This window comes from Strigops habroptila, chromosome 12 (assembly GCF_004027225.2).
Source record: "Strigops habroptila isolate Jane chromosome 12, bStrHab1.2.pri, whole genome shotgun sequence".
Lineage (NCBI taxonomy): Eukaryota > Metazoa > Chordata > Aves > Psittaciformes > Psittacidae > Strigops > Strigops habroptila.
In genome coordinates this window covers 5,205,189-5,231,667 of record NC_044288.2, presented here as the reverse complement: position 1 = coordinate 5,231,667, position 26,479 = coordinate 5,205,189, and the positions used below count along the sequence as shown (strand labels likewise).

Genomic DNA, 26,479 nt, shown 5'->3' with positions numbered 1-26,479 from the left:
CAGCCTGTGTCCAGAGCCCTCGCAGCATCTCCATGGCCTCCACTGGACTCACTCCAACATCTAATGGAGACGTTCCCACGGGGAATATCAAGCAAAGCCCAGAAACAGGAGGTTTCCTGCTACCGCATCAGGGCAGCAAAGAGCAATGTCCAACCTCCCAAACGCTGGTGACACGAGGCTGGATGCCAGGTCCGTGTTGCTGCCCCTCCAAAAGCACCCAGCCTTTGGCTGCTGACAGCACAGCCGCTGCACTGCTCTTCCAGAGGGCACATGATGGGAACTGCATCCTGCTTTACAGTCCAAGGCACCAACAGCCAACGGGACATTGCTGGGATCAGGATTGCATCCCGTGCAAGAACAGCCCATGGTCCTGTCCACACATGAGCTTAGACACACACGTTTGCTCTGCTCCTCTAATTCACAACTGGCCTCCACTCTGCCTGAACATCTAAAATCATATCGTCATGTAACTGCATTTATCAGCTCCAGCAAAGCCCACAGATCACAGAATACTCATTACTCTCTTTTCTTCTCTGAACAAGCCCATTAACACTAATGCTGCTGCAGAGAAGGCAAGTGTGGTCAGCCTGCCCTGAACCCTTAGTAGCACCGATGTTATCAGGGCTTCCCCACACCAAGGGAAGCACATCAGAGGCTGGATGGCCAAAGAGACCAAACTCATTTTGAGGCATTTGTCTTGGTCAGGCAGCTTCAAAACAGTGTTGCTAATTAATTTAATTATAAGGCATTGAATGCTTCCCCAAAGAGAGGTGCTGAGAGGCTCCAAGTTAATTTTAAAATCATAACAACAATCTACAGCTTAATCTGCTCATTTTATTATCTCCAGTGTTGACGAGGAGCTCAATTAAAAGTGTTTATTGCTGCAACAAGCTAGGCTAGAAAGCAGACTTTCATTATGTGCTTTTCCTTTTCTTTCTTAAAGGAGAGGCCAGCAAAGCAACTACCTCTTGTTTCTGCTGAGTTAGAGCACGGTCCCATCCACAGAACCAGCTTTCTGAAATGCCACATCCAAGTCTCCCAGCAGAGTAAGTCAGAAAAGTAATTAAACACTGAATTCCTTTTGGGAACAGCTAGAGAGACACAGACAAAGAAATTACCCCTTCAGTTCTGATTGTGCTAGAGAACAGAGGGAGCCTAATTCAGTGGGGGAAACGCTAAAGAAATGATTGAAAGATGGTCTCTTTTTTGCTTGGATTATTCTAGTATTGTACAACCACATGATGGGGTTGGAACTGGATGATCTTAAGGTCCTTGCCAACCCAAACTATTCTATGATTCTACACAAGCAAATGGCCTGGGAAGCTGTGGGGCTGCCAGCCCCATGCAGAGCTCAGCTCCCTTAGGAGAGCAGGAACCCCTGCCTGCATGGCCACAGCAGCTTCCCAAGGGACCCATGGCTCCTGGGAAGCCACCGGTCCCTGTAGCCCCAGAGAAACAGCCATGAGTTTAGATAAGCTGTGCTAAGGTTTCTCCCTCCAGCCAGGCAATGCTCAGAGGGACTAAGGAGCAGGTCTGAGAGCAGGATGTGCCTCCTCTCACCCGTAACTTTGGTCTGTGCTCGGGGGTTTGCTCACAGCAAAGTCCATTTCCCAAACGCTGAGGCACTCTGTCACCTTGTCACAAAGCCCTGGGCCTTCCTGAAAGCAGCTGCATGGAGCTTTCATGGAGCAAGCCTATCTAGCAATGATGTCCCAACACGGCTCCCTGCATCCTGACACAGGAGGCTGCTGGAAATCCCAACGGACGGGACCAGAGCAGGGAGACGGGGGAGAGGATCCAGAATCAAGTTGGTTCAGCTCCCTGCCTAGAGAACTATAATATACTTTCTCTATTGATAAAATGTAAACATAAAGAGCATACAAATTGCACTTGATCCTTGGGATCTGGCATTTCTACCAAATGAAGGTTTCAGTTCACCATTATTACTCTTCTGGGTGTGAAACAGCGGGATGGTGAGTGACCAACCAGACCAGGCAAGGGCCAAACTTAAAGACAAGTTATTTCTGCTATAAAACCAACCAAGTGACACTGGGGAATATTGTTTAAAGTGCAGAGGGGGCAGGAAGGAGAGAGCTTGTTTACCACTGCCACCAGTGCCTATGGTCATGCTGCTCTGCTTGACCAGGAAGGAACAAAGACGTCTGTGCCAACACTTAAGGCCTTTCTCTCAACCACCATTTAGCAACTCATCCTCTCAGAGCAGGCTAATAGGAGGATCCGACTCCAACAGATTTCCAACCACACTGTGAACATCTCTCACAGCTTTCATTCCCTTTGTAAATCTTTGCCTTTCATCATCAATAATTCACTTGCAATACTTACAGATGGCAATAAAAGGCCTACAAAACTCCGTACAAGGCTGCAAAGAAAGACCCATTTAATTAACCAACTTCAAGGAAACTTGTATTATTAAGTAGATGCTATTTATGTCTTCTGTCAGGGATCAGGCCTGCAGCAGTGGGAACTGCCAGCGTGCAAGGCAGGCAGTACTGCGCTCCTGCTGCAACAAGTAAAGTGCTGATGTGCCCTGGTTTGCCTGGATTGCACAGCAGGATTCCAGGGATCCCACGGATGCAAGGATCAGTTCTGCCCAAGCCCCAGCACCCAGCTGGGGTGTGTGGTCCCTCCAGCAAACAGAGGGATACCCAGAGACCTGGGGTGCACGCCACTGCAGAGACTGTGGGTGCTGTGGGGAGTGCTGTGGGCTGGACCTCTGCCCAGCCATTAATTTGAGGTGGAAGATCAATGCCCTGGCACAGCAGAGCCAGGCATTCCTTGCTCCCGGCCAGGCATGGGGCAACTGGAGGAGGAAGGGAAAAGCACTCACCACAGCTAAGGTGGCCCTTCCAGTGGCCAGGGGTACACTTCAGTGAGGACATGGGAAGCATCCCCCCCCAAAGCACAGCCTTGCCTGATGTCTCTCTGACCCCAAACCAATTCCTGGGTTTCTATCCCATTTCTGGCTGAATCAGGAGGCTCCTGCTGCTGCTGTGGGTTGAATTAGTGCTATTCATAACACAGCAGGCATGCTGCCTGCTGCTGCTCTGGTCTGTAAGTTCCCAGCCCACTGCTGGGCTCCAGCAGTAAAACAAGGGACTGGGACCTGCACAAAAGGCTGAGAGCATCAGCAGAGCAGCCCAAGGGCTCCACTGCTTGACCTCTCTTGGTTATGGCTCTCCTCATCAAAGCTTTTCATTTCTTCCCCTGAAATTATCTTGTCAAGAGAGCCTTAGAAACATTCAGCACCGTTTGCTCTGCACTTTAGTGGAGAGTATTTTGGTTTTGTTCACCAACTGTGGCGTCAAGATGCAGGGAAGTAACTCAGAGCAGAAGGGGGGTGGCTGGGAAAGAGTTTCCTTCAGCACAGCAGATGGGAAAAGTCACCTTCCAGAAGTTGGGCGCTGGGTGGGAGCTGTGCTCCGGTCTCTATAAATAAAAGCAATAAAAAGCTCCTTGTGGGGTTGCCTGAACATGTCAGCTTGTATAAAAATACCCATGGATCTCACCAGTAGGATGCTAGGTATGAAAACGCTGTCAGCTCTGGATTAAGACAGTGCACAAACGTCCGTCCACCCTGTTAACCCAATCACCATATGAAATGGCATCATCAGTTTGACTCATCACACAAAACAGTGCTAGGGAGAGCCACATCCACCGAGGCACGCATCCCGGGAATCCTTGGCTTCCTGACACCCTGCTCTCTTGCCACGTGGAATGACTGGTTTGGCAGCAGCTCAGTGATTCCTACATCCCACCTCTGGTCCGGTGTGGGGCCGGGCAGCTGCCTGCTCCCGGGTCAGTGCTCTGCACCACCGCAGGGCTCCGCTTCACACCTGAACACCTCGGCCATGCATCTGGATCACCTGCGCCCGCAGCGTCTGGATCCCGCTCAGGATGGTGCTCTGGTGCTCCGCCAGCGTGATGCCCAGGCTGAGGATGTCCCTGCAGCCACGGAAAACAAGCTTTAGCCTGAAAATGCTCCGACGCCAACAGTTCCCAGGCAGGGGCAGTGCAGGTTTTAGTAAGAAAGCCCCAAGCTGTTGCCCCAAGAATCCAGGCATAACACAAGCCTGCAGCACACCAAGCATGAGATAGCTCCCAACCCTGCCACCCAGTGCTGCCTGTGTAACATAGAATTGGTAAATTGTGTTAGATTCGAGTCTGCTTTCAGGAAGGGACAGGCAACACTACTCTTGTCAGAAACGAGAGGTTAAAATCAGAATAGAGAACGGTTTGTGTTGGAAGGGAGCTTAAAGCTCATCCAGCTCCAACCCCCTGCCACGGGCAGGGACACCTTCCACTAGAGCAGGTTGCTCCAAGCCCCTGTGTCCAACCTGGCCTTGAACACTGCCAGGGATGGGGCAGCCACAGCTTCTCTGGGAAAAGTCTGTGCCAGCGCCTCAGCACCCTCGCAGGGAAGAGCTTCTGCCTCAGAGCTCATCTCAATCTCCCCTCTGGCAGGTTAAAATCATTCTCCTTTGCCCTCTCCCTACAAGCCCTTGTCCAAAGTCTCTCTCCAAACTCCAAAGTCGTAAACTCCAGGTTTAAATCTCAGCTTCAAAAACCAGCAACTGAGATGCACAACACATGCAGCCCAACCCACACCAGTGAGCTCTTAAAGACAGGTTTTGGAAGACCTGTCCACTTGTTTAGTGATGCCTGACTAACTGCAAAGCAGAGCTCACTTTTGCTGCACCCAGCGACAAAAGGTGATAGCCATGAAACCAGTTCACTTACTGGGCTGTCATCCTGGCCACCGATTCCAGGTAGCAGTAGCCCGCAGCAGTGAAGTTGTCTTTGTACCTGCCCATTTCTATCGCTTCCAGCCACTCGCCTACGGAGCTGAAAGATGGGAAGGCTGAGAAGGTTCGCTCAGTGAGGGGGATGGACGTACTGTGGGACCTGCCAACAAAACAGGGTGGTGAGGACGGAGGACATGGCACGCCTGAGGTGGGACCTGGCAGGCAAAGGAGAACAGCAGGCAGCAAAGCAAGAGCGTGGTCACCTGGTGCACGTGGAGCTGGGGCACTTTGGGGGCTCCGGGCTCTGCACCAACTTGCTGAGGATGTTGTGGATGTGCGAGAACTTGGGTCTCTGGCTGCGGTCCTTCTGCCAGCAGTCGAGCATGAGCTGGTGCAGGGGTGGCTGGCAGTTCACCGGGGCGGGCAGGCGGAACCCGTCCTCCACAGCCTTCATCACCTGCAGTGCACAAGGGAGCAGGAGGTGAGGAGATGGGACCAGATCGAAGGCAAACCCCTGGGGCACACATACACCACATTGGGAGCAGCAGCAGCTCCTCCACACCCCACGGAGCCACCTGCACACCATCAGCGATGGCAACACCATCATCTATCATGCAACCACTGGGACTCACGTCCTGGTTGGACATGTCCCAGTAGGGTCTCTCGCCATAGGACATGACTTCCCACATGACAATGCCGAAGCTCCACACGTCGCTGGCTGGACTGAAGTGGTGATACTGGATGGCTTCAGGGGCTGACCACAGCACCAGGCTCTTCCCACGCTGCATAGGAAGAAGGGGAGAAATTATGAGCAGGATGTAGCTCATCCACATGCAGCTCTTCATCATGCCCTGCCCAGCATCACAGGGCAGACACCGAGCAAGCCCATGTGCCATGTGTAGATTTAGTACTAACAGAAAACTTTAGCCTCAGTTTATTTGAAAACAGCCATGCCACTGTATGCAAGTCCTAAAATATTAATGAGAGAGGAAAATGTCTCTGGGAAGAGCTGATGGCATTTTATACCTTAATATTTAATGAAAACCATTTCAGTGCTGTGCAAACACACAGTCCCTCCACCCTGGTTTGTTCTCCTGTGATTAGTAATCCCCGTCTCGGTGTCTGCAAAGCCCTCTGGTTGCTCTAGTGGAAGCAGGTTACAGACCACAGCTAATTGTAATTAACAGCAGGCAGACCTTGACCCAAAGCCACAGCCCTGCTGCACCGTGGTGGGAGAAGCCAGGGCTCCTGCTGAGCTCTCCATCGCCCTCGTCCAGCGGGTGCTCTGTACCCAGCAGCATGACAGCACCAAAGAGCTTCACGACAACAAGCTACAGCTCTGCAGACAACATTCACCACGACCAGCATGGGGGGGCACCTATGGCAGGGACTCTTTGGGACAGCAGTGCTCTCCCTGCACTAGTGATAATGGCTGGAAGAGTTTCCCAGGACTCTTTCCACCACTGGCCTGCTCAGAGCTGGCAAACGGCTGCAGCTCCTGTCGGAACATGGGCTGAACCCTCCCAACAGGCTTTTCCCCTGGGCCACCCATACCCTGCACTGGGACACAAGCACGGGGTCCCTGCAGGCAGCACACATCAGCTGCTGCCTCCTTAGCGCTGCCCAGCGCTCCCTGCAAACAATAAGTGCTCATTTGATTGAGCAATTGATGCTCTTTAAAATATTAATGACTGGTTAATGCCTGGCACTAACAGCTCCAGCTGTTACCAAATGAAATACATCCTACTGCTCTGCAGTTCAAAATGCATTAACGCACCCTCAAAAGAGGGGTGTGAAAGAAGCAGGGAGGGAGAGCCGGCTCCAGCGAGGGGCTGCATGTCTGGGGGTCCATGGGGTGCCTGCCCAGCTCTATGCTCAAGGGCTCACACAGTCACTCAGGAGCTGCACTGCCTGGCAGCGCTGACGAGGCACAAGTGTGAATCAAGCAGGACTTAAATTCTTAATTGAAAGCCATGAATTTCATTACAAGTGATAAAACAGACAGGAGGAAGCCTGAGGCTGCCAGGGCTGCCTCCAGCCGCCCAGCGCCTCTGCCAGTTCACGCAGACATGCAGCAGGGCTGCGGCCAGAGGATGCGAAGAGCAGAGCAGGGCAGCTCCGTACAGTTCTCTGGCTAAATGTATTGGTTTTCTAGCTGAGAAAGAAGCTGGTAAGATGCAGAGCCAGCATTTATACATGAGGAAGGAAACAGGAGTCTAGGAAAAATACTGGTTCTGGAGTAGAACTACTGTATTTCTTATTAACTCCACCTGTGGAAGCTGGCTGGCTTTGGATTTTATCCTTATTCAACATTCAGAGCAGGCTGCAAAGCCCTCTGTCCTCTGTCCAAGCACTCCTGGCCATATCTATGTATTACAGCCAGCGAGATCCACCTCTGCAGAGGTTTTGCAGCTGTTCTGACAGCATTTTGCCTTCAGGGAACGTTGACAACCGAGTTTGGAAATGCAGCTTACCATGGTGGAGAAGATGGTCTCCATCTTATCCTCCTGTGGCCGTCTGAAACCAGTTATTTTGCAAGCCAGGCTGCTGTTCACGAGGACTTTGTGGGCAGCCAGGTTTTTATGTATGTAACCCATCTCCGCCAGGTACTTCATGCCAGAGGCAATCCCCTGCAGCATGCAAACCAGCTGGGTGGCCGTGAACTGTCCCTCATGTTTCTGTAGAAAGAGAGGAGGAAAAGCCAAAGGTGAGCAATGCCCAAATCAAGGGGCCTCCCCAGCAGAGCCTGGGAGGGTGGCAGTCCCCAGTTACCATCAGCTCCCACAGCACTCACCCTGAGAAAAGAGTCCAGCACACCATTCCCCATGTACTCCATCACTATCATCATGGTGCTCCCTGCATGGACAGATGAGGAGCACTGCATGAGTCCTGCCCACAGCTCAGGCAGTTCTGACGCTGCAGGTGTTAGAAACCTGGGTGCTAACATCCAGCATGGTCAGCCTGGGCTGCCTGGCTGCTAAGGAAGACAAGGACTTCATCTCAAGATAGTTTTCAATGAGCAGTGGGTCCGAGGTTTTCCTGTCTCTCCCAGCTGGGATCCCACTGCATGCTCCTTTTACCAGGACACTAAACCACACCACAAAGGAGAACAGCACTACCCAGTGAAAGGCAAAAGCAACCAGCTCAGCCCAAGGCTCAGAACAGCAATACTTCCTTACCTAATAAAAAGGCCAGTTAAAATCAGCACAGCTGCTCACGTTTCTTTGGATTTACATGGATATCCATTTAACTACAGCATCCGCAGAGCAGTCCAGCGCGTACAAGAGCCGGGAGCAGAATCATCTGTTTTACTGACAGAATCTCACTTCAATTTGCTTTTATTAAGAGTGCACAGTTTTGCTCTTAAGCCAGTCCCACTCCTTGGATGTATTAATCTAGCTGTGAGCATTTTATTAATCAGCAGAATGCTAAAATAGCGAACACATGAGGAAAAACCCTCATTTCTAGAGCCAACAGCACTGCACCAGGTCATCGCTCCAAAGTGACAGCTTAAGCACGCTGCCTGCACAGGAGCCTTCCTCCACTGCATGTGGCTTGGGCTGTGCCCATGTCCCCCCTTACCTCTGGTGATGACCCCCTCCAGGCGGATGACATTGGAGTGATCGAACTGGCCCATGGTGCACGCCTCTGCCAGGAAGGAACGCTGCTGCTTCTCCGAGCACCCTGCCCGCAGGGTCTGGATTGCCACCGGCAGCTCCCGCTTGCTGGGCAGCTTCAGGCATCCCCGGCAGATCTCTCCAAACTCTCCTGCACAGCAGAGAGACGGGTTAACAGCATCCATGGTACCAGGTCCCCGGCAGCCAGCACCACGCCTGCCCCTGCAATCACATTCACACCACTCCATCATGTGCTGTCACACTTCCCTCTGCCATTTCCAGACCACGAAAGAATGAGCAACCTGCTCCCTTACTTCACAGCTTCCTCTTTTGGTAGCATTGTGTAAGGGTGATGTTTTACTGAGCTGTTGCAATGCATTATAAAGACAGCTTATATATATACCTGCTACAAAGCAAAGGGCAGCAGTCCTCCTCTTGGAAGCCAGCTCCCTTTAGGGAATATTTTCCTTTCTTTGGAACCATAAAGTGCATTCCTGTAGCACGAGTGATGTGTCTTGCTATGTAGACAAGCAAGACTTCCCCATCATTCATCAGAGGATTTGCCAATCCATAAACCCAAATGCCCGGAGCCCTGCGTGGCTGTAAGTTTCCCCCACAGAGCCTGTTTTAACATCTTCCCCCACCTTTGCTGAACACACAACCCTTCACACAAGTTTAGCATCAGCATGTGATACTAAAAACCTGGGATAATGCAATGCAGTTTCTTCTTCCTCTTCCTACACCTCTAAGCCACGCTCTCCACCTCTGCTCAAGTGCATATTGTGGTTTACTCTATGAAAAGAGGATTAACCCCCAGCCACTGAGCTCATGCTCCCTGTGCCTGGCCTATTCTGCTTCCTGGCTCAGCACACATGGGGTCTGCCTCTCATGGACTGGAGCATGGCAGGGCCAAGAGGGTTCCTGTGGTCTTTGAAGAGAGACCTTTTACAAGGACCTGTAGGGACAGGCCAAGGGGAATGGCTTTAACCTGCCAGAGGGGAGATTGAGATGAGCTTTAGGCAGAAGCTCTCCCCTGTGAGGGTGCTGAGGCGCTGGCACAGGGTGCCCAGAGAAGCTGTGGCTGCCCCATCCCTGGCAGTGTTCAAGGCCAGGTTGGACACAGGGGCTTGGAGCAACCTGCTCTAGTGGAAGGTGTCCCTGCCTGTGTCAGGGGGTTGGAACTAGATGAGCTTTGAGGTCATTTCCAACCCAAACCAGGCTGTGACTCTATGATGATTCAGTGAGGCAGAACATCCCACTCTGCACCGCCACGCACCTAACAACTGGAGCTATTCATAACATAACATAACCGAATTCATAACATAAAAGGCCAATATTGGCTTTATAGCAAAACACGTGTAGCTATGAAAAGCTTTACTGATTTAAAAGCCAGGTACTTTTTAGGTCAGACACGAGACAAATGCACTCCCAAATTCCTTCCATTTAAATGTCTTCCTGACTAATTTTCTTTCTTGATCTCTCAAACACCAATTTGCTTCTGAAAGGGATGCGGGATTCCTCTCAGCTGCTCCACTCAGCAGCTATAAAGATAACCTCCTCTTCTCCTCAGTGTTCTCCTCCCTTCAACACTGTCCTTTAAGCTGGCGGGCAAAGCCCTTCCCTCTTCCCTTCCTCCACCTCTTTTTCTGCAGCTGAATTTGTCTTTAGGAAAAGAAACGACAAAGAATCATCATGTTTCCCATGTCCTGGCTCACATTAGCGAGTAAGGCTCTAGGGCCCAGTGAGGGGATTTTAATTTGCTTTTAAGTTTCAGGTAGCAAAGTTGATGAAAATCAATAAATCATTAGGTTCACGTATTTATAAATAGTTTTCATGCTGCTGTCAAAGCGCCCAGATGCAGATAATTGCTGATGCTTTCTGGTCCAAACTCCCTGCCTGCGCTTAGTGCCTCAGAAAAACAAACAGGAATGCAAAATCAAGCTCCTGAACACCACACTCATGAGCCCCGCTCCCATCTCCCTGCTGCAAGCATCTACAAGAGCAAAGGTGCTGATGGTGCCAGAGGATGAGGAGATGCCCTGGGAGATGCAGCAAGGAACTTGCCTGTCCCAATGATCCTCTCAATTTTAATACTAGCGTTATCCAGCTCTTTGGCAAAGAGGTGCACGGCCTGCATGGGGTCTTCACAAGTGTCAGGGTCGATGTACGTCCTCCTGGTTGGTATTTTAACTGCAGGAAAGGCAGAAAGGTGCATGAGAAAGGCTCAGCCTGTTCTCCCAGGTTATCCACCTCCAGGTCTGCCGGCAGGACTAACTTGCCACATTTTTATAAGCAAAATAAAACACTCAGATTTCAGGTTGCTAGGAAATTTCTTGTGGGATTAAATGAACCTCATCGCTCTGCTCCACTGCCGCAAGCCTTGAGTTAAAGGAGAGCAGCTCCTTCACTCTAGTGCAGCTCCCTCCTTGACTGAGTCACTCATGCTAATCCTCAAGTACCCAAATCATTCCCAAGACCTCTAGGAGAAATAATTATAATCATGAACAACGACGTGCCAGGTCCTCTCCATTAGCAGCATGGGCAGCAAAATACCTCCCACAGGCGCCTACCATCTGCTGCAGGGCCAGCGACCCTGCCTGGGAGCACATCCAGGACAACCGTGTGGAATGAGGCTGACCTGCTTTACAGGAGCACTTGCAAAGGGACAGGACAAGGGGGAATGGCTTTAACCTGCCAGAGGGGAGATTGAGATGAGCTCTGAGGCAGAAGCTCTTCCCTGTGAGGGTGCTGAGGTGCTGGCACAGGGTGCCCAGAGAAGCTGTGGCTGCCCCATCCCTGGCAGTGTTCAAGGCCAGGTTGGACACAGGGGCTTGGAGCAACCTGCTCTAGTGGAAGGTGTCCCTGCCCGTGGCAGGGGTTGGAACTGGAGGAGCTTTAAGGCCCCTTCCAACCCAAACCAGTCTGTGATGCTATGAAACAGCCAAGCTGAATCCAAGCAGCACGCAGGCTCTGCTGCATCTGAAATGCTTTGGGGAGCACAAGAGCATGTGTACGCTTCACAGGCATATGCCGGGAATCAAATAAACTCATCAATCTTGATATCTGAATTTCCTTTGACAACTGCTGTCTGTCTAATTACTGATGCTCAATAACCAAGAGTAGCCCCAGAAAACAAGAGCTGTGTTCTCATGCAGCCGTTTGTGGGAAGCTGACAGAATAATTCACACAGCCCATGGAAAGCTGAAGCGTCCCCATTTCCTTTGGCATGGCAGTGACCCGTGTGTGGGAAGGACGGACACTGGCTTATGAAGCTGTCAAGCCTGCTGTCCCCAGGGAGCCTCACTGTGCTGAGCCCCTGCTCTGGGATTATGCAGGATGACAACGCTTCAAAAGGAAGGACTCAGGGCTGCTTTGTTGGAAGCTGGGTTATTAATAGCAATAAATAGGGATCCCCACACAGTCATACCAGCCATGGTGGTCAGGTGTCACTTACAATGGAAGTACAGCTCCTCGTCCCCATCCTGGCTGGCTTTGCTGTATCCACACTGTCTGCAATGAGAATGAAGATGCACACTGTTATATGGGCAGCAGCCTCTCGCTGGCTACAAGCCTCAAGTCACAGCGCCCAGGAACAGAGTCCAGCCCCATGGCACGAGGAGCCAGCAAGCTCAACCCAGCTCCCACGCTTAGAGCCAGCACTGCCCCATGCTCCCAAGGGACTTGGCTTTGGTCCTCCCCTGCCCCAAACCTCCTCGATCCATGCCCCAGCCCCGCTCACCTCCTCCAGACCATGGTGCCGATCACCATGGACACCAGCACCGTCAGCCCCGCGATGGTCACCACCGCGATGATGAGGACGGGGTTCTGCTCGCTGGAGGCCACTGTCACTGCGGGAGGGAAGCAGAGGTGGTCAGTGATGCACCCCAGGAGGCCAATGGGGCAGCCCCGGCTGCTCCTCCCAGTGCCAACTGCATCCTCCAGCAAGGCAGTGGGGCAATTCACCCTTAGCACCAGGCTACTTTTCACCATCCTCACAACAGTTCCCATTCTGGTTCAGTTTTAAGAGCTTGAGCTGGTGCAGCCAGACCAATATGCAGGGCAGTGCTGCAAGCACAGATGGAGCAACCCCAGCGCTGCCACACCAGGCTCCTGGTTGTGTTAATCAGCGCTGAGGAAAGGTTCCTGTTTATCGGAGGGACATATTAAAATTTATAGCTTACAAATAGTTTTCCTTCATCACATTAATCCCTTCCCCTCCTGCTTTTGCAAACAGGGGTATTAGAAAGCTACATTCTATATAAAAATTTTATTGGTTTCAATTCATTCTGGAAATGTCTTCTGTGTGGCAAATGGATGCAATTTAAAGCCCTGTTAAACACAATCTGTGAGAGTCGTACTGAGCCAGCCATCTCAGGGCTTTCATTTCTAGCCAGGGTGGGTTATTAAGCTGAAGCCCGACCATCTCTCCAATCCCTCTTTTAAGTCAGTGAAATAAGATGCTTCTGGACTAGAGTTATGAATGGAAACTGTGAAAAGGAAAAGCCCCAGCAACTAACACTGATGCTGGCTGACCTTATTCAGCCAAGCAGCTAACAAGCCAAGCGCCTCATGAGCCAGGATGGCAGCGGGGGTAAGCAGTCATCTCCTATCTGGGGCATGCATCCAAGGCCAGCTGCATCTCCAGGCTGGTCTTGCCTTCTGTGCTGCGCCTGCTGTGGGCTGCACAGCTTCACAGGCCCTCAGCATTTACACCATCAGGGACCAACACTCGCTCCCTTCCAGTGCCTGTTTGGTGGCACCACAAAAGGGACCTGGTGAGATCTGTTTCAGCACCAACATCATACCGAGGTCACTGGCTCTGCTGAGCACTTCCTTGGGCAATCTCAGACAAGGAGCAGAGACTCTGTCCCCAGCCTTTACACCAGAGAGGAGCCAGAGACTGGCTGCCCTCACTGATGCACTAAGGACAAACTCCTCCAGGACAGACAGACCAGCAGCAGGGTTCAAAATCAAACAGGAAAATGCAATTAAAAGCAAACCCTGGGAAGTACCTCCCCTTAGACCCGGAGCAGATGAACCGGAGGAATAGATGCTGCTCCAGGAAACCAAGAGTACGTGGGGCAGGAGCAGCAGCATCCCCACGGCTCAGCTCAAATAGCCTCATATCTCAGCTGTAGGAGACAACAAGCCTTGCCAACACTTACACTCTGCCAGTGTCTCCACTTCGATACTAGGGTTGTAGTTCCCGTAGTCTGGAGAGGAAGATGTCCGGATTTGGAAAATATAGAGGGTGCCAGGCTTCAGGTTATTGACCGTCACGGCTGTTGATGTGGTTTTCACAGTTGAGTAACTTTGATCTCTCTGATCCTGTGAAATAATGAGATACCTGAGATGGAGCTGGACTGACATCCATGCCCTGGAGCAGGCACAGCACTGCTGGATCTTCCCCTTGCCTCTGGGTCCCATCAGGACAGTCTATCTAAATAGAAAGCCTTCAACAGAAAGAATACATTTACTAGATGTCTCATTAATAGAAATTACACGGAAAGGTCACACGAAATGGCAGATGGAGCCTGGTGATGTGCTATGGAAACAGGCAGAGGACAGGATGCTGGTACTTTCCAGTCCTTTCCTGCTCCCTTACTAGAGCCACTCGAGCCCTGGAGTAAATACACCTGTATTAGCACATGCTGAGTAATTAAAGCTTGCAGGTGGGTTTGCAAAGCAAACCAAGCCCCAGCGGCTCCCACAAAGCTTCCCGCGGTTCTATGCAGCCACCATCAGAAATCGTTTTCTCAGCCATGTCAGGTACAATTGAACAAGTTCCCCAGTGAGAAGATGAGACCTGGACTGGGTTATCTGATGCTACTTCCCACTGGGAGTGGGGCTGGGCTGTGCCCTCCTGGCTCAGCATCGGCCTCCCTCAGATCCCATATGTGTGTGCTGCACCCTTGTTACACAAGGGACCGGTCCCAAGGAGCATCCCAGCGCCGTGACCCGGGGACATCGCTGTGAAGTGTATTTGCCATTTGATACGCTTTCCCCCTTGAATCTCCACAGTTAAAGTACAGCTTTAAAAGCAAAGATTAGGAACTAAGTTGATTTTCATATCAGCATCAAGAGCCTCATTTCAGTGTATAATTGCTAAACCAGTTTGAATTCCATACCCAAGCAGGATGTTTCCTCATTTCACATACCATGAGTATCTTGTTGCTGCAGCCCATTTGCACAGGAATTACCACCTCGGGCTTCAGCATTCGCCCTCACACACAGATTTCTCCTTTCAAATCTATCAGAGGCTGAAAATCACATTAATATGAATCAGCTTCATGGTAGCTTGTTTCTAAATACAGCACGCCAACATGTCACCTGCACAGTTTGCTTGACATGTAATCAGTTCCATAACGAGCCTGAGCACACGCAGATAAGGTAATTTGTGGAACTGTGTCATAAACTGCATTTATTTTGATTTAGAGCATTGTCCCTGCTCTCTGCCCACTGGTTTTTCCTCTCAAAGTCTCAACCCACCTGTCAAATAAAAGCTGGGCTTAAAATTAAGAGATTGTCGGAAAAACCTTTGCTTGGGACCCCTCACAGTTCAGGGGTTGGGTGGCCTCCTGAACCAGTGAACACCACAACATCCAAGTTTCCCAAAGAACAGGCTATGAATACAGGTGTCATCTTGTCGGAGATTTAGAAACCCAGTTTAGTTTAGCAGCTCCTGTCTGCTGGCTGATGGCAAGCACCCAACTCTCAGGTTCCTGATGGTCTTGAAAAAAAGCCCTCCAAAGCATTCAAAAAATAGTAATACTAAAGAAAAGAATGAAAATTATTGGCTTTCCTCTTTCTCACAGGGAGATGTCAGCATTGGGACTGGATGAAATTTTGCTGCATAGATGAGGGGGAAAAAACCCCACTAATGAACATAAAACTCTACAAATAACCCAAATCTCCCCAAACTTCCAGAAGCAGCTCGCATCACACTGTGGGAGCAGAAAGGACCTTGCTGGCCCCTGTTTGAAGTGCTCCTCTTACTTTCAGGTGCCAGTAAAATCACAACAGCACTGCCTACAGACACGCATTCCCTCCCTTTCCCACCACCCAATCTTCATGCAGCGCACATCCCCAGCATCACGTAGTGCCAGACTGGGCAAGGCAAGTATCCAGAGCTGGCTGGGGCATGACCACGACCTGAAGCCATTCCCCAAAACCATTCCCAAGAGCCTACCTTCTCGTAGTACTTGACCTCGTACTCGGTGCCGTTTGTGGTTGGGAAGCCCGGCTCCTGCCACGACAAGGAGATGCTCTTCTGCTCAACTTTATCTGTGCGGATGTCAGTGATAGGATTTGATGCTGAAAAAGCAGAGAAGAAAGCAGGGGGTGAGCACAGTGCTGCTGAGGGCAGAGCTTCCCTCCTGCGCCAGCAGCACCCAAATCCCCCTGCATCCAAGTGCAGGGACACCTTCCACTAGACCAGGTTGCTCCAAGTCCTGCCCAGCCTGGCCTTGAACACTGCCAGGGATGGGGCATTCACCTGGGCTGCGAGTCCCACGTCAGCCCAAACGTGTTGAGTTGTGGTAACTTCATTTCTGCTTCTGCCTGGTGATGCCACAGTGAAAACTTCAACAATTTAAACAGCTGAAGAGTGCTGCTGCAGGTGCCAATTCCCACGCTCTGAATCAGGATTGAAATAGGGCAAATTCTAAGCTGGTGATCATACAACGGGAGAAGATGGTGGTAAAATACGACAGCTTTGTAAACTGTGGGCAGCTAGTAATGCTTGAGCCAAAACCAGGCAAAAAATCCTTAAAAATCTTTAAAAATCCTCTACCCATGGTGCTGCATAGAGGTCTGAGCACCAGCTAACATCCAGCGCTCTGAACCTGCTCCTAAGGATTTCTGGGAAACACAAAATCTTTGAGCAGGAGGGCTTGGAGGACACGCCAAGGCTTCTTCCAGCCACCTAGGTGCAGGCTCTGCCCCTCACCATTCCAGACAGCCGGAAAACAGGAGAGCTGCCTGCCCTGCCCACTGCTAAGCACACAGCCCATGCCTCAGGAGCTAGCTGTTTATGTCTGATCAGCACATGCTCCATTCTGCATCTCCCTCCCTGGCATATGTGCTCCCGTTTAGTTCATCTCACTATGCAGGATGCACTTGCCAACTCTTCCCATGTTAACCAGGTTTGGCTCCAAACAGGCTGACTTCTCCGGCATGCAGCAGGCAGCTCGCTGTCCCCGGCCATCCGCAGGCTCTGTGCCGGATGCTGATGCCTTTGCTGTGCTCATCTCTGCATTCCCAGAGCTTCCTCCGTGCTGTCTCCTCCTCTGACCATCTTCTCCTGCCTCCAAGCCATTGAGCTGTGCTCAGTGCCCATACAGCAGCAGCACTGCCTGCTGGCAGCATCCCGGCAGCTCTTCCCAAAGCCTCTCGCCTCCTGCACCAGCAGAAAGCCAGCTGGACCTGTCAGACTGTCTGCAGCATCTCAGGAGCCAGCCAAGGACACAGCATCCCTCTCCTGCCACAGCAACGCAGCAGCAGCTCGGATGTGGTGATCTGCCCATGGCCAGGGCATCCACCAGCAAGAGCAGGGAGGAAGGGGCTGCTACGTGCTACGACACATGGTGTCGTGGGTCACCATGTGAGTCGTGCTAGGACATTGCTGTCTTTGCTGCAAAGGTGCTATTCAGGAAAGACACTAAATATTTTAGTAGGGAAAATAAAGCACCCGGTACTATAATAAAGGTTCTACTGGAGACTTTCGTCCTGCTCTGGATTGATTAGTGAGGAAATTAGGATTCATTAGAAAAACTGACCTCCCCCCACACCAAGTGAGGTCTTCACAGCTCTCCTGGGGCAGTGCCTAAGCTGTCCTGGTTGGGTGACAGAAAGTCTCCTCTCAGGCTGAGGAGCGAATGGGAAATGGCACAAAAGCCTCTCAAAAGCGTGGCTCTGGGCTGCCCAACCTGCCCTTCACAGCCACCAGCCTGCACACAGCTGGAAGCCACGGTCCTCCCTGAATCACCCTGGTAAGCATCATGGGCCAGAACACACCCAGGTGAAGGAAGCTGCAGTGACCCTGCAGCCCTGCAGCAGGCACAATCAATCAGCTGCATTGTTTCTTGCTTGTCCTGCTTCTCCATCAAATCAGGGTGTTTGCTGGACCCTGACTATCCCACAAAGACTCCTGCGGAGAGGAGCAAGTCCCTGGAAAGTAAACCTAACTATCTGTGAAATGGCGTGGTTATTACTTAGCTCATTAGTCTTTGCTGAAGAAAAAAGTCCTCCTGATGTTTTATTCATGATGATTTGCTTGTTGATTCCAAGTCCCTTTGGCTTCTGCTGAAAGAGCGAGAGGACCCAAAGAGCAGCTCTATGCAAGTGGTTCCCTTCCCCAATCTTGCAGATACACACTGACCTACGTGCACAAACAGGAACACACACAGCATGCTCGCAGCCCTTGTCACTGGGACAGCAGGGTAATCCCCACCACGAGCCCTTGGCCTCTGCATGTTGTATGGAACAACAAGTGATATGGGCAGCTGAGATCAGCCCGACACTCCACTTGGGTTTTGCTCCTGTAAACCAAGTTAAGCGCTCCTCGCTGTTTTATATGATTCCCATCAATAAATCATCACACAGATGCCCTCCTGTATCTCTGAATCTAGCAAACAGACTGAAAACACCTCAACAAGTGGTCCTGACTGTTAACAAAGTCGTCAGGAATAATCACACTCGGTGATGGGCTGTAGAGCAGAACCCATGGTACATGCCAAAAAAGCAGGCGCTAGCCTCAAACATGTCTAAAAGGCATTAAAGAAAATCACACAGACTATAAAGCATTTCACACTGTGAAGAAAAGTGTGTTCCCCATCAATATTTTAAGCTCCCCCAACATTGCCTCTATTCTGAAAAAGCAAACATTAAATTATTCAGCACTCTGCCTCATTTCATACACTCCCTTCAGTTGGATGTGGGTTTAGTCCTCTTAATTAACCAGTCTACCAGCAGAAAAGGAATAAAACCAAGAGTGGGCACTGTGCCCCTCCACCGAACAACCCGCTGCATCCAAAACCCAAAGAGAGTCCTTCAAGAGGGACAACAGCAAGCACTTGGAGATGGAGTGGAACCAAGAGTTCCTGCAGCCATGCAGCAGGAAGAGCCTCTTTGGTGCCCACCCGTCCCCAGGAACGCTCTCTCCACACCTTTCCAGTGCCAGGGCAGCAGAGCAGACACACAGCAAACACAAGCAGATCACAACCCATCCATTGCTGCTGTCTGCTGGCCCCCATATGGGGTGAGCAGCCATCAGATGGACAGAGCTTGCCATCACCCTGAGCATCTCTGCCAGGCTGCAGCGCGGCACTGGGGACAACCAACATCCCCCCTCTGTCACCAGTAACACCCAACACAGCAAACACACTGGCCATTGCCCCAAGGAACTCCTGCCCTGGGCTCCTTCTTTCCAAACCAAAAAAGAAGCCACATCACCTCCTGTGCAGCTCTTCCAGGGCTGGTTCTTGCTGCATGGATGGCAAAGACCCCACAAGCACAGACTCTCATCCTGCAGACCCACTGTCCCTCCTTGCTGGGGCTGGGCTGCACCAGCAACAAGCGCATGCAGAGGACTCTGCTTCACAAGACCTAATTCAGCACAAACCACTTCTCCACAGTCTCGGAGAGGAGAATGCATTTCAGCACTGGCTGCATTATTAATCTGCAACAGATTTAAAAGCCCTTTAAGATCGGAGCCGATTCCTGCCGGGAATATAAATGACATCGTCCCAGAGCGTACATTTACATAGCTAATGCAGCTCTACTCCTGCAGGTAAACAGCTCCCTTCTCTCCTCAAACACTTTTATTTAGTCCCATGCTGGGGCCCGATTAGAAAAAACACAGTATTAATTTTGCCCCCTGCAGACTAAATAGCATCTTCTCTTTTCCCCTGCACATACAACGAACAACTGCTAATTCCCTCTTGTGACTGCTGAAGGGGAAGGGCAGTGTGAAAGCTGCATTCGGAGCTATATTTAGAGGAGCAGAGCTCTGACAGCTAAATAGGGTCTTGTTTCTTTGTTTAATTTTTCCTCTGAAGCTGCAGCTTCCCTGCCGCTGCAAATGACTTCTGAGAGCATTGCATCGCATCGCAGCCACCAAGGAAGTCACTGCTGCTTGAGGCATCTCTGAAGTCTCCCCTTTCTCCGACCATCTCCCCCTCTTTGCCCATAGGGCCAGGTTCATCATCACTATCACTTCATGCCCACAGTGCCAAAGGAGAGGAACTGGGCATCGGGGCAGCTGCAGATGGAGCAGCACCAGCCTGGTGCTGCCTCAGGAGGGGACACCTTCAGCAACACAAGATTTAAGTGTTCTAAGACACTTCCTGAGCCTCAGCTGCTCGGCTAATTGTGAGCCACCATCTGCATCCGGAGACTCGGCAGCTCCACAAGAGACATTGATTCTGAACACTTCACAAGATTAATTATGCCATATTCTTCATGAGCATTTCAGCTCCTTCAGGAGTATGCAGTGTGGAGTAAGGGGCTGAGATTCCCACTTACCCAGAAGAAAAGCTGTATTGAACGAACAGCTAAGGCATGCGTTGGTATGATGGACTGGTTGCTTCACTCCCTACAGAGGACAGGGCACTTAATGCCCTTACCCAGCCTCTTGTCTCCAGCTCAGACCTAAAGCTCCAGGTGAGGAGACAGCTTCAATCCCACTTCCCTCTGCCTGACACCAGGAGGAAGCCTCTGGATGAATGGCTCATTATTAGACCTTGTCAAGCTCACCCTTCCTGAGCTTGTACGTTGGCTCAGGAATAACCTGAGCTCAGGAGACAGAAGATCTTCCCAGAGCTAAATCCATCCTTGAACAGCAAAGATCCTAATAAGGAGCGACACCTCCACCGAAGAGCAGTCTGCAGCACAGCATCCACCCCACGGATTCACAGAAACCATTATATGAGGGAAGAGAAAGCAACAACATGTGCAAAAACATTTGATCAAGTGGTGGGAAAATTATTTATAACAAGATCAAAGTTTAATCTCTTCAGATGAAATTGTTGGCCAATTCCTGCCAAGAGGTATGTGAGGATCATCTGTCTCCATTAACTGTGGCTTGGCAAAGGGTTTTCATGCAAATTCATAACATAACCACAGAGGAGCAGACAAGGACACAAGCCAGAGCTGATTCTCCTTAGGCACAACTGACAACTGAGGAGGGATCAAGCCCCTCTGGCCACCCAGGGCAAGGCTGGCTACTTGCTTCCCCTCACATAAGGCAGCATAAACATGGCATGTGAGGTGGAAGAGTACGAAACTGTGCCACAGACCATGACAGAAGAGAAAGATTAAATCAGTTTTACAAGGGCATATGGGGACAGGACAAGGGGGAATGGCTTTAACCTGCCAGAGGGGAGACTGAGATGAGCTCTTAGGCAGAAGCTCTTCCCTGTGAGGGTGCTGAGGCGCTGGCACAGGGTGCCCAGAGAAGCTGTTGCTGCCCCATCCCTGGCAGTGTTCAAGGCCAGGTTGTCACCATGCTCGCTGCCATCCGGCTGTGAGCCAGTGCAGCACCAAGGGAGACAACAGGCAGAGGCTCCTCCAGCACAGCCAGCCCCTTGCCTCCCCATGGCACAAACCGAGACACCCTTGGGAGTGTTGCAGGTCACTCTCCATCTCCCCCTCCTGCCTGTGCTGCCTGCCACTGCTGAGCACCACATCAGTGCCACCAGAGCAAACCAAGAGGTACTGGGGTACTGCCATAGCATCAGACATGCGAATGATGATGATCATGAGGATGGTGCCCCCACCACCTCCAGATCCTGCATCCTCTCATTAACAAAGCCACAGACCTTGATGTTGGGCAGACCCAGACACCCCAGAGGTGATATGTGAGCGTAAAACAGTGCAGGCAACCACTGCCTTGGTGCAACCACAGAAAGGACCTTGAGATCATCTAGTTCCAAACCCCTTAGCATGGGCAGGGACGCCTCACACTAGACCATGTCACCCAAGGCTCTGTCCAACCTGGCGTTGAACACTGCCAGTGATGGAGCATTTACCACTTCTCTGGGCACCCTCAGCACCCTCACAGGGAAGAACTCCTTCCTTATATCCAACCCAAACATCCCCTGTTTAACCACCTTCACCAGTCACAGCAGCCCTACCTGCGAGGCCGGTGGAGACGTTGACCTCGGCGTACTGCTGCCCCGCCAGCGGGCTGAGACCCGAGACGCCGTTGACGGCAGCCACGCGGATGGTGTAGTTGACGTGGGGCAGCAGGTTCACGAGGGTGACGGTGCGCTCCACCAGCCCCGTCTGCTGCGGCACGAAGCCCACGCTGCTGCCGCACTGCTCGCAGCGGCCCCGCAGAGCCGCGGGGCACCGGCCGCACCACAGGCTGTAGGTCAGGTCGCTCCGGCCGCCTGCATCCGCTGGGGCACTCCACTCCAGCACCAGCGATGACTGCTGCAGGCTGTAGACCAGGTTCCTCGGGGCGGAGGGTGGGCCTGGAAGCAGAAGAGTGTCATACATGGGTGCTGGGACAGCTCAGCGCTGCCCAGGGTGAAGGGCAAACCTATGGGAGCAGTGGCACAGGCACTGGTGGTAGAGCAAGAACGCATGGTCCCAGGCAGCACAAAGGGACATGGATGCATTGATGGGTGCAGCATGGTGGGACACCAAAGGAAGGATTCCCACCGGACAAATGTGTCTGCACAGCAAGCCACAGCTCACACAGCACCCAGCACCTCCTTAGGGTTCAGCTGCAGGGACCCCAGGAGCCCCACCAGCCATCAGACACTCTTGGGCAAAGCAGGAGGGTTTCTCATCAATGGAGAGCATCCATCACTGGAGAAACTGGAGTCCAATCCAATTAACTAGAGGCCATTTAATTAAAATCTGTCAACTCTATTGACGAAATGACTGTGCTCAAGTTTTACTGGGGATTCTACAAGCCTGACCTCACGTCTGTCTCACCAGACTGCAGCCTCGGCCTGCGAGCTATATGGCACAGGGACAGACCCTCCATCCCCTCCCTGCTGCAGCAGTACCACAGTGCAGACAGGATTCCCCAGGGACACGTGTACCCAGGTGAAGCTCCCATGCATGGGGCCTCAGACAACATCCCGGGCAGCCCCTGGCTCTGTGCTGCAGGACAGTCTGGATCCCTACTTCCTTGCTTTACAAAGAGACATTTCAGCGAGACATACGTGTGCAGGAGGCAGATGGTGGGTCTGACGGAGACCTGGAGTAGTTCTTCTGGCACGAACAGAACGTGGAGGCTTCCTCATGCGTAAAGCTGTGCTCAGGGCAAGGAGAGCAGAGAGGGAGACGGGGGGAAAGCTTGTAGAATCCAGGAAGACAAGCTGAAAAGACAGAGAGACGGAGTTACAGGAATCATAGAATCCCAGACTGGTTTGGGTTGGAAGGGACCTTAATGCTCATCCAGCCCCAACCCCCTGCCACAGGCAGGGACACTTTCCACTAGAGATGCTTCAAGCCCCATCCAACCCAGCTTTGAACACTGCCAGGGATGGGACAAAGAAGAACACCACAAGGTGAGTTTGGGACAAGTTTGATGACAGCATTTCCCTGTATGCTGGTACATCCTTTTCCTGCCACTGGCCAGTAAATACAACCCTCCAAGCTCCTTTCTCTCAGCCTCTGCATGATCCTTGCACCAAGAGAGATGTGCCTTTGGTTTGACCCAGAAGAGACATTTGGATGCTGCAGCTCTGGGCTGACTTAGATATAATGAAGAAGTTCTTTACTGTGAGGGTGGTGAGAAACAGGTTGCCCAAGGAAGTTGGGAATGCTCCATCCCTGGCAGTGTTCAAGGCCAGGCTGGACGGAGTCTTGGGTGACACAGTTTAGTGTGAGGTGTCCCTGCCCATGGCAGGGGGTTGGAAGTAGATGATCTTAAGGTCCTTTCCAACCCAAACCATTCTATGGTTCTATGACTTCCAGGCTAGAGGAATGGTGAAATCTTAGCTGGGGCAAAGAGTGAAGGGAGCTGGAGGTTCTGGAGGGATGTGGGGGATGAGGTGGCTGAGGAAAACACATGGCTTAAAGTTTAGGTGTCAGGTGAGCAAAGCAGAAATGACACTGGAGCCACAGCAAGACTCAGCAACAACCCCAAAAGGACAGGGATATTGAAAACAGAGAACTTGGAGACCTCATCCATTACCAGAGCTTCACACACAAACCCAAGTCATGAGGCCATGTCAGCAGCAGCTACAGCTCTATCACTGTGCATTATAAAGCAGTCACTGTGGGCAGCCAGATACGTGCTGAAGTTAAAGAGCAGCAGTATAAATTCGCTTTTACAGGTCACACACAAGCTTCCCTTTTCCTTTGAAAAGTACCTTTGATATACAAACAACTCACACACCGGACAAGGATTTGCTTGATCTTTACTACAACTAGCATGCAGCCTCCAAGCCGTACTCCTAGTAGGACACCCAGAAGCTGCATGAAAGACTTACCACTTTACAAACCCAACAAAAAAGGCTGTAAAACTCCATAAAGGAGTTTGCAACAGCTTCAGTTTGACCTTAAAATATCTGAAAAGGGAACAGCCTTTTGTGTGTGTGTGCATGTCTGGCACTGCTGGTGTCCCCAGCAAGAGGGACTGGAGCTGGCGCAGGGGTCCCCTCAGGCTGGCAGCCCCTCTGCAGGAGCTTGTCTCAGCTGGATCTCATGTTTTGCTTGGCTTCTTCATCTTCTTGCTGTGGTGCTGCTGTCTGCTACCCCTTCATCAGCTCCCGGAATATTTAAACTTAATCACTTGTAAAGTTCCTCGATGAGCAGCTCCACTCACACAGTCCCTCTCTTATCATTTTTAAGGAGCTGGCTGCTGAGACTCTTCCTTTTCAAGCAGATTATGCCAGTGCACTCTGGTTCATTAATTTTTAGCATGATATAAAACTGGCAGCTACAGCTGTGATCTGAGGACAAAGCACCAGGCACAGCACAGGGCAGAGAGGATCCTTGCCTGAGATGTGGAAAATGGGTGAGCATTTAAGGGGAGGTTATTTCACCTACCACAGAGCCCTTAGAATTGAGTGCAGTCACACACGGGGAGGGACTGCAGCATCGTGGCCGAGGTTTGCATTCCCAATGGTCCTTTCATCCCCTGGCTGCTGGCACATGAGAGACAGCAGCTTGGCAGAGCTGAGAGCAGCCACACGCAGGAGAGACTTTTCCTTTTCATACATAACAGACCTTTCAAGAGCTGCCTAAAAGCCCTGCTTTTGCCAGACAAGATCTTGTGCTGTTGTGTCACCCAGCGCAAGCAAAGCCTGTGGAAAGCAGCAGATTTGGCTTCCTCAGGCCCATTCCAGCCATGCCCAAATAACAAAAAGAGATACTTCCCTGTATCTGAGGTTGATTTAGATTAGACATTAAGAAGTTCTTCCCTGTGAGGGTGCTGAGGCGCTGGCACAGGGTGCCCAGAGAAGCTGTGGCCGCCCCATCCCTGGCAGTGTTCAAGGCCAGGTTGGACACAGGGGCTTGGAGCAACCTGCTCTAGTGGAAGGTGTCCCTGCCCGTGGCAGGGGGGTGGAATTAGATAAGCTTTAAGGTCTCTTCCAACACAAACCAGTCTGGGATTCTATGATTCCCTGAACACAAGCATTTCCTCCCGGCTCTGCAGAGTGGTGACCCAAGAGGTTCAAGAGCCAGGGCTCAGAACCAGCCCATCTTCCTGTAGCTGGAGGACATGGGGAGATGTGCACCCTGAGAGCAGAGCCAGGATGGGACAGGGGCTCACGGGCTTCAGTGCTGCACATAACTGCAGTCTCCATCTGCTGCGGCTCCAGCTCCTGCTCATCCCTCCCTGCACGGAGCAGCCCATCTCATTACTGCATCAAAGCCTCGATGCTGGTGCGCGATGCCTGCTCGCACCCTTTGTCAGGCAGAACACAACAGATCAATCTTGTTTACAAACTGGATGGGACCTGGGCGCTAAATCCTGAGCGTACAGCTGCCATTCCTCGGATTTAAAGGTGAACCTGACAGCCACGTAAATTTGACATCTCGCTGTAGGAAATGGAATTTTTTTCAGTTAGAAGGATCTTTTGAGCTGTTCCTCCCTGATTTCTAACAGCTAGAAGTTTACAGAAGTGTCTATCAGAAGGTATGTGAGTTAATAACTGTACAAAACACCTCAATTTGCAGTTCCCAGAAACACAGGCACCACGACCCCGCATGAGCACATCCCACGAGGAGCCGGTGGGTTTGCTGTTAACTCTGTTCCTTGCTTGTCTGCATCTTACACTTGGGGAGAACAAAAGCACCCCAGCACATGTGATGCATCATGTGTGCATCTCCGTTTCTTTTCTCAGATAAACTCCCACCCTCTTCCACCTCATCCTACAAGTGTTTTTCTTGGTCCCCAGCTGGTTTCAGTGTCCCTGTGATTTCGCAGTGCTCATTTTTGCAGTGGGTACGTGACAGCTCTCAAGAGATCAGGCCATCAATTTATAGAATGAAATTCTCTTTTTTTTCCCCTATGCTATTTTCTGTCCTGCTCCTCGTCCTCCGGTACTCCTGCAACTTAATTATTAAATAATAAAATTCAATAAGCCGTTCTCTTAGAGCCAAAGAGAAGCAGCAGGATGGGTCAGACAGATTAATTGCCTCTCTCCAGCTCCATCATTTCTGCCCACACAAGCTACTCCCTGTTCACCAGGCATGCCTTACTCGTTTCACTGACAGAGAGAGCACGTATTCCCTCCTTAATAGAACACTCTATGCACACATGAGCAAACCAGTAGCAGAACAAGCAGCACTGATCTGTGCTGCAGCTTGGCAGATTACCTGGCGTGATGCACCCATGGGAAAGGTTTTCTCTCACCAACTCATCCAGCACAGCTCCTCAGACAAGAGCAGATGGCTCTATCAAGAGAAGGCAACGTCCTCTCTCACACCCAGTCTGTGCCATAGGGAGAGCAGGAGCAACTGAGGATGCAGAGTTGCAAAATGCATGGTTTCCTACTCAGCTGGCATGGGACAGCTTCGATTTGCCCTCCCCAGCAGTTCAGACATCTCTATCTCACAGCTCCATGAAGCCTGCCAACTAGATTTTCCCTCCAGTGGCTCCTAGGCATAACCTTCCTCTCCAGCTAGGGA

At 51.3% G+C, this 26,479-nt stretch overlaps 1 protein-coding gene across 1 annotated transcript in view; it reads right to left on the bottom strand.

Annotated features, from left to right (window-relative positions):
• Positions 1 to 9: 9 nt before the first annotated feature.
• The window catches only part of EPHA10 (EPH receptor A10), a 39,954-nt gene continuing 13,484 nt past the window's right edge, over positions 10 to 26,479 (bottom strand). Inside the window, exons 3-16 of the mRNA XM_030504821.1 lie at positions 22,558 to 22,713; positions 21,514 to 21,855; positions 15,570 to 15,694; positions 13,546 to 13,708; positions 12,120 to 12,228; positions 11,835 to 11,890; positions 10,445 to 10,570; positions 8,346 to 8,531; positions 7,558 to 7,619; positions 7,238 to 7,441; positions 5,396 to 5,545; positions 5,027 to 5,220; positions 4,759 to 4,923; positions 10 to 3,963 (exon numbers count right to left, since the gene is read on the bottom strand). Coding sequence (XP_030360681.1) covers positions 3,849 to 3,963; positions 4,759 to 4,923; positions 5,027 to 5,220; positions 5,396 to 5,545; positions 7,238 to 7,441; positions 7,558 to 7,619; positions 8,346 to 8,531; positions 10,445 to 10,570; positions 11,835 to 11,890; positions 12,120 to 12,228; positions 13,546 to 13,708; positions 15,570 to 15,694; positions 21,514 to 21,855; positions 22,558 to 22,713 — 2,153 coding nt within the window. The 3' untranslated portion in view covers positions 10 to 3,848. The remainder of the gene's footprint in view (positions 3,964 to 4,758; positions 4,924 to 5,026; positions 5,221 to 5,395; positions 5,546 to 7,237; positions 7,442 to 7,557; positions 7,620 to 8,345; positions 8,532 to 10,444; positions 10,571 to 11,834; positions 11,891 to 12,119; positions 12,229 to 13,545; positions 13,709 to 15,569; positions 15,695 to 21,513; positions 21,856 to 22,557; positions 22,714 to 26,479) is intronic.